The sequence below is a fragment of the Montipora capricornis genome, chromosome 11, assembly GCF_036669925.1.
Source record: "Montipora capricornis isolate CH-2021 chromosome 11, ASM3666992v2, whole genome shotgun sequence".
Lineage (NCBI taxonomy): Eukaryota > Metazoa > Cnidaria > Anthozoa > Scleractinia > Acroporidae > Montipora > Montipora capricornis.
The window spans coordinates 13,884,709-13,892,208 of record NC_090893.1 but is presented as its reverse complement, the minus strand read 5'-3'; the positions used below and the strand labels follow the sequence as shown (position 1 = coordinate 13,892,208).

The following is a 7,500-nucleotide window of genomic DNA, read 5'->3' as shown; positions in this document are numbered from 1 at the left end:
CATTAGCATACAATCTGGTCGCCGCTTTAATCTCGGTGATTTCATATCTGACTCAATCAACTTAAGACCCCGTCCGCCCGATCTCCTAGAGAAATAGAGCAAGTCACTGGACGCTGAAGGGTGTTTCCCACCAGTCTCCACTATGGTTTTCCGCGATTCTCTGTCGAGTCTTTGCAACTCTGCAATGGGCCATACTTGTGTCCACATAAAGTACGCAAGTACTGGTAGCGCAAACTGATTACTTGCAACTACCTTGTAGTAATCCGATAGTGGACTCGACCATATTACAGACATTCTCTGAAGGTACACTCTCGCAGCATTCTCCTTAGTCTCCGTATGTTATCATTTCCGCTCTTTTGCTTCTTCCACCCTTTGCTAATGCAAAATGCTACGACAACTGAGTAGAGAATGCAATTAACCAGCCACAAGTAACTAAACGGATTTTCAGAAGGATTAATGGGAGTTACGCTTTTCACTAGCTTGCTCGCTACAGCATTGATGTTCGAGATATACGCTTTTGTTAGACGTTCCTTTGTTCTCGTATCATAGCAACGATTACTAAAGTCTCCAGGGGGCTGATCCACTGATGCAAGAATTGGAGCCGCTAATTGCAATAACTCACGCTCTTCGTAAGTGGTGTCGCAGGCCCGTGTCGCCTTCGATGTGCGTAACAGTGTGGTCCTCTGGGGTTTGGCTTGCTGTTGTAGTATGCAAATTCGTCTCTAAAGTTGGTCGCGCCGGTTTCGTTGCTTGAATCTTCCGATTCTGTAATATCACCGTCTGCTCCCTGTGTTTCTCTATCCCTGATCCTTCGCACACTCCACACAATTATTTCTCCCACATTTCGTAATGTTTTCTCAAGGAACCAATCACAACATAGAGCTAATATATGCATCCGTTAAAAACCAGTACGAGCGAATCAAATTTGAATTACTTTATCTCTGATTGGTTAAGAATATAGCTCAAGATTTTTCTAGCCAATCACTAAGCCCAAAGTGGTATATTCCGAATGACCTGAGATAACTTGACTGACATTCCAAGCCCCTGACAGATCTAATTTACAGGTTCTTTGAAAAGTTTATCCCATAATATCAAGTACAAAGCGTTCACGGCGAATTTATCATCGTATGATTTTATCCCAATTCTGCCTAAATCTACAGTCATTCCCACAGGCCTTGGTGGCCTGGGGTCCGTTTCTCGAACGTCCCGATAACTATTCGGGCCGAAAAGCCATTTACGAAACTGTGTTCCGCTTGTTTTCGTAAGCTGGTCTTTTACCGTGGTTCCAGGAGGACAAAAAGGAAAATGACAGTGAAGTATGTTGACTTAAAATCTCTCCGTTCTTAAGATACAGATGGAATTATGACATCCGAAAAAGGCCCGAAAAGTTTCGGGACTTTCGAAAAAATTCGGGACTTTTCGGGACTTTCGAGAAAAGGGCCCTTGGTTTGGGTGAAAAGGCCTATTGAACGGGTAAAATGGTTGTGTGCATGCGTAATGCGTTGGCCACACCGGGTTGGTCTTATGGAGTGTCATCTTTCTTTTGTTTTTGTTTTCACCCTTATTTTGTCCCAAGATTTGGGAATTAGTCAGGCTGCTCCACAATTAAACAACGACTTGCTTCACTTCCCTTTACACTCCTTTCTTTAACAACTTATAACGTGAAGTAGCCAACTTTTCCAATAAACCAATAGAGTGTTTTCACTCACGTGATCAGTAACCTTGTTTTTGCACCGAAACAAAAGAAAACGTTTGCATGATAGTAGAGCTCAATTCCCAGGGGATTAGTTGGGGACACCAACATGGCCGCCTTGACGTCACGTGAAAACACGCTATAGAAAGCCCATTGAATCACGTGACTAAGGGCCATTAAGAAAAGTGAATTCCCTGAGAATTGGTTTGGGACACCAAAATGGCCGCCGTTTTAATGTAGTTTTGCTTGCATTTCAACAAGCCCACAACTGTTTATAAACAAATCTTTTGAATTTAAATTTTGCCAACCAGAGAACAAAAAACCTTTGTCTCGACAGCCAATATAGATTTCTGGTTGGCACATTAATGACAATAGGTCACGTAACGGTGAGTATTGCTATATTTTACCTAAAGAAGGAAAAGGGAGATAATTAAAAAATAAACATAGACTATTTTCGCCATTCCATAATGCAATACGTTTTGGGGGGTTCTTTATATAAACAATACAAGTTATTTACTCTTGGGACTGTATCATACTTTAGTGAACTGGATATCCATTCGTTTAATGCAAATAATCCCAAAATGAATTCAACTATATTATGGGATTTGAGAAAATAGCGAACATACATATGTTTTTTTTAAGATGGTGGCCATTTCGGAGCTACAATATTGGACAAAATTAGTACTCCCCTCCCACCAAAAGAAATGATGAATCCGCTCGCAAGTTTTTTCATCATGGAAAATGGGGGGGGGGGGGGGTGGTCTTCATTTTTCATTTGAAATGTCTAGGATTGTAGGAGTATTCAGTTGGTTGGCAATCAGCCCAACACTATGGGGGAAAGAAGAGCACATGCTACGAGCGTCTTTAGAGATTTACCGGTGGTGGAGAAATAGTTAGTTCACGTTCTTAGACTCGTTATTTAATTCCAGTTTGTTCTCATGGCGTCCACAAACTATCCAAACATCCAAGAAATAAATTGTGTCGAACGGTGTTGAAACTAGGTGAGAAAATTAAAATTCGGTGATTTGCGTTCATGTTTTCCATAAATGTAAATGTTTGGTCGTTTCACGTTCCACAGTTCCAAAAGAACGTGAAAGAAAACCTAGAAACAAACACTTTTAAAGACATTGTTTCCCCTTCATTGCCGTTATTTGGCTGCGTTATCATTGACGTCGGCGTTGTATATCTTAAAGGCCTCAATAATTCATTTTCGTCCGGCGCTCAAGGACAATCTTCTGCATCACTCATTGACCCCCTGTTGACCAAAGTCACAATAATGAAACCAAATTTACACCAAAACGTGCTTATCTAAACGATAAAGAACTAAATAACTTTAGTGTTTGATTACATGACTTAGTTAGTACCTGATAAATTTACCTGGGAGATGAAAACGTGCAGAAGGAATTTGGCACTTTTTTTGGGATGAAAATTCCTTTGTCAGCGCGCGACATGACCGGCCTCGAAAAAACGCTGTTGAATTGTGCAAGAAATTTATCGTATCAGAAATTTGAACCAGAGTTAACTGGTTCTCAAATAACATACTCCATAATTTTCAAGTCCATAATTGATAATAATGTATAACAAAAGTAGGAGCGATTTATTAAAGATATAGATTATTGTCTTATTCATTTAATTAAAGAGCTTAGTTTTCGCGTAGGCCTACGACCAACTAGACATGAAAACTCACTAGAAATAAATTAAGTAAGAAGAGAATTTCGATATTTTTCCCTGGAAGTTGCGTTTCTTTTTAGAATTTTTCCGGTGTCTAGAAGGGATACTCTTGATTAAATGCGAAAATCACTTCATCCTATTATTATTATTATTATTATTATTATTATTATCATTATCATTATCATTATCATTATCATTATTATTATTATTATTTATTTATTTATTTATTTATTTATTTATTTTTTCGGGAGTGTCGACTTTTCATCACTGAGAACACAAAAACCGCATTTGGGTCAAAACGACTTGTCTTTCCACCTTGTATAAACATACAATTACTAATTAATTTCCTCTAGCTTCTAATCTCCGCATGCCGCCTGCATTATCACGAAATTTTAACTACAACATAAACATAGACCTTGCTCGTTTATCAGCTTGTTACAAATCACGTCCGTGAAGAGTTCAATAATTTTGTTCTCAAAGAACTATCTTAATGAAAGGGATTAAGGCGCGATTTGGAATTTCCTTCAACAATGTTTTTAATTCCTTTTAAACCTTTATTTCAGATAACGAACTATTTTGACATAGATACTGTATGAATTATCCACCTAACAATGTTCAGGCTTTCAATCGTCGAAAACTGCAGCGAGGCGATTGGCTGATCGTGCGGTTCAACTGTATTTAAATATTAATTTTCAAATATTAAGCAAGCTTTGTGGCATTTGTAAATTAAACCAGGGATGCGTCAAAGGCTTCTTAGCGAAAGATACGTTCCCTGCACAGGCCGAGATATGATATATAGGTGTCATTTGATGGTGCAAAATTAAGAAGCACTTCGATGAGATAAGATTGTTGCTTCGAAGGCATTTCTTTCACCAAAGAACCAAGGAAATGTTATGGCAGAAATGCAAATGCTGCGTTATTACATGGCTTTGTAGCCAAATGCGCAGGTGCTGGTCTATTTGAGCCATCGAGTGAAGTCTGTCTGTTTTGAATCCGCATACAAAACCAGCACTTTGAGCTTTGCGGAATAATTTGATTCAACGATATACATTTTTATGCGGTAAAATGTTTACAGCTGACGCATTGGGTCGTGCTATACACACACGACAAACTATGCTTTTGCAAGCTGAAATTGGACCAAGAGCAAAATCGGAATCAAACTTCGAAGACTCGCTTCCTGCGCGTGGAGTAGCGAAGGATAGAGTGGTCATCAATGTAGGCGGTTACCGCCATGAGACTTATTTAAGTACTCTCAGAGTCGTCCCAGATTCGAGACTGGCCTGGATAGCTGAAAATGCCGCTAAACAAGCCGATTATGATCCGGAAAATAACGAATTTTTTTTCGATCGACATCCAGGGATTTTCGTGAATATCATGAATTATTATAGAACTGGGAAACTTCACTGCCCGAGCGATGTGTGCGGCCCATTATTTGAGGAAGAATTGTTGTTCTGGGGAATCGACGAACTTCAAATGGAACCATGTTGTTGGAGTAATTATACCCAGCACAGAGAAGCACAGGCTACGCTAAAAGCCTTTGAAGGACTTCAGAAAAGCGTGGATGATTCTGAAAACGAGAGCAGCGCTTTTCGAGTACATCGCAAAGTTGCTACTAGGACAAAATGGAAGAGAGAGATTTGGGCAATGTTGGAAAAGCCGTATTCTTCGAAATATGCACAGGTAAGAAGAGCATATTTAAATGTCACCTGCAAATAGAAAATAAATATTTCGATGAAGTTTCGTTTTTATTTTAATTTTAACCAGCAAGGGATGAAGCTGGACTCCGCATATCAGTTTGCTTCGGTTTTACTAATTTTTTTCCGCAGGAAGCGTTTGATTGAAAGTATACATTTCGTTGAAAGATTTTCAAATAAAAACGGAAACGGTGTCACGGTTGGGAAGCTAGCTGTTATCACTCTTCACTGCGGAGTGCAGACCGTCGAGTTGTCGGGGGGATTGTGAATTACCATCCCGTCTATGCGCTTTTTCAGAGCGTAATAGCTTTATCTCTTATGGATGCAAATTAATAAAAGCTATTTGGCGTTGTAACTAGTGAAGTGGGAATTTCTTGAAGCTTCAACTTTCGTTGTTTGGCTAACAACGTCTCAACGACACAAGCGGCGTTTTCGTGTTGACGAAGACATTTTCCTGACGCCAGTTGTTCAAACGATGGATACAGCGCACATCACAATAAATCACAATCCAGTGGATAAGTCATAGTGAAACCAATTGCGCTATCCAATGGATAGTGATTTATTCGGTGGATAGCGCTATGTACCTTTCGAACAACTGGGATGTTTCTTAGCGGTGCAATGGAGCGCGGGTACAGCATTTACGAGTGCCACAGACCACTTGAATCAAGTTAAAATTTTGGATAATAAAGTTACCGTACCATTTCCCAAAGGTAAAAATTATGTTTTATTAATTGTGATGGTCTATAATTTTACTTAAAAAAAATTGCAGCTTGACGAGCGCTTCCAATGTCCCGTTGTAACATTTCGATCTTTGCGAAACTAAACTCTAATGGAGTTGGAGATCGACCCTGAGAGTCCAGAGTGTTTTCAAAAGATGAAAATACTTTACGTGAGAACTGTAAAATAATCATATCAATGCATAAGACTTCTGATCGTAACCTTTTTTTCAGTTATGAACAGCTGTCCCATTCAAAAGACATTCTGACTCTTTCTGTTTTTTTAGTGGTAGCTTCTCAGTTTCTATTTGCAAAATGAACTGCCTTGACCTGTTTCCAGGATCAGGGTTAAATGGAAAACTATTTCCTTTATGGATATTCTAAGAAGTTGCACTTTTGAACCGGATGAGTAACTTGTCCTGAAACTTCCTTATTTTGAACAAAGGAACTTAATTCCACATTCACTTTTAACTCGTTTTTACAGCGCAGGCAGCAAAATTTTTTTGCGGCCGGTCTTCCTTACATCACAGGGAAATGACAAGTAGTTTTGAAAAATATTTTTGTTGAGACAAAAAAATTTTTGTTCGAGACGCAAAAATTTGTTTTCGTCATTTTCAGTGAACTTTTTGTTCCGTACTTCTGCCAGATCAGGCTTTGTTTTCTGTTTTGTTAATATGAAGACCTTTCGGGAAGCCGCTTGGGTTTTTACCCATTCACATTTCTACCGGCTGTTGGAACCTCCGATCGTATAAATTGGTTTTAATTGTTCGACGCTATAAGTTCAACAATGTTCCGCTATTAAAGGTTTGCCTGCACGTCACATATAAGGAAGACCCCACATTTTAACGGCTAACACTGGGGATTGAAAATCCAACTCTCATCGTTTCAACTGAGTCAACTTGCACCAGTTCATCGGCAAATGTCGAGCAATTCCAGTGATTACCGTCAATACACAGCTTCGCCTTAACGAGTTTTGTGGCTGGGTATATCTTAACAATATCGAATTCCAAGGGGCCCTCGTTTAGTACTTAGCTTTCGTGTTGTTTCAAGCAAACGAGAAAACGAAAGAAAAGGTACCATAGTTACCTATCGAAGGGAATGAAATTCTTTTGTCTTCAAACCACCACGTTCAAGTCCAAAAAAAAGTTTTGCTTAACGTACTAAACAGTAAGAAGAGCACCTTCAATATACCATATGTTTCGTGCTCTTCTCTAAAATTACTAGGTTAGAATTTTTTTCTTTGTAAAAAAATACAAAAAAAAAACGTTTTGCTTTACGTACAAAACAAACAGAAGAGCACCTTTAATATACCATATGTTACTAGTTTAGAATTTTTTCTCTTTGTAAAAAATATAATATATTGCTCAGACGTACTGATATTCATCGAAAAAATCTGTATTTGAATGATTACAATAGCTTACAGTACAATTATAATCTGAAAAGAACTAATAAACATGCGCTAGTGAAAAGTAAGCAACACATTCATATTTGAAATTTAAAAGCCAAGAACAAATTGATATTTCAATATAAGTTAGGGTCAAGTTTATAACTGACATTATTCTTTGTATATAAATATATAGAGGAGAATTTTATCGATTGTTTGTATTTCTATGAATTATTCTCTATTTTTACTTTTCCCTTCAGCGAAGATTTTGAATTGAGCATTTGAGTATATGCTCAAATATACAGTATGCAATCATAAGTTTGATTGTGTCGTCTTACCAAG

The 7,500-nt window shown here is 38.3% G+C and overlaps 1 protein-coding gene across 1 annotated transcript in view; it reads left to right on the top strand.

Annotated features, from left to right (window-relative positions):
• Positions 1-4,091: 4,091 nt before the first annotated feature.
• LOC138024543 (uncharacterized) overlaps positions 4,092-7,500 on the top strand; it is an 11,856-nt gene continuing 8,447 nt past the window's right edge. The window contains exon 1 of the mRNA XM_068871764.1: positions 4,092-5,044. Coding sequence (XP_068727865.1) covers positions 4,430-5,044 — 615 coding nt within the window. The 5' untranslated portion in view covers positions 4,092-4,429. The remainder of the gene's footprint in view (positions 5,045-7,500) is intronic.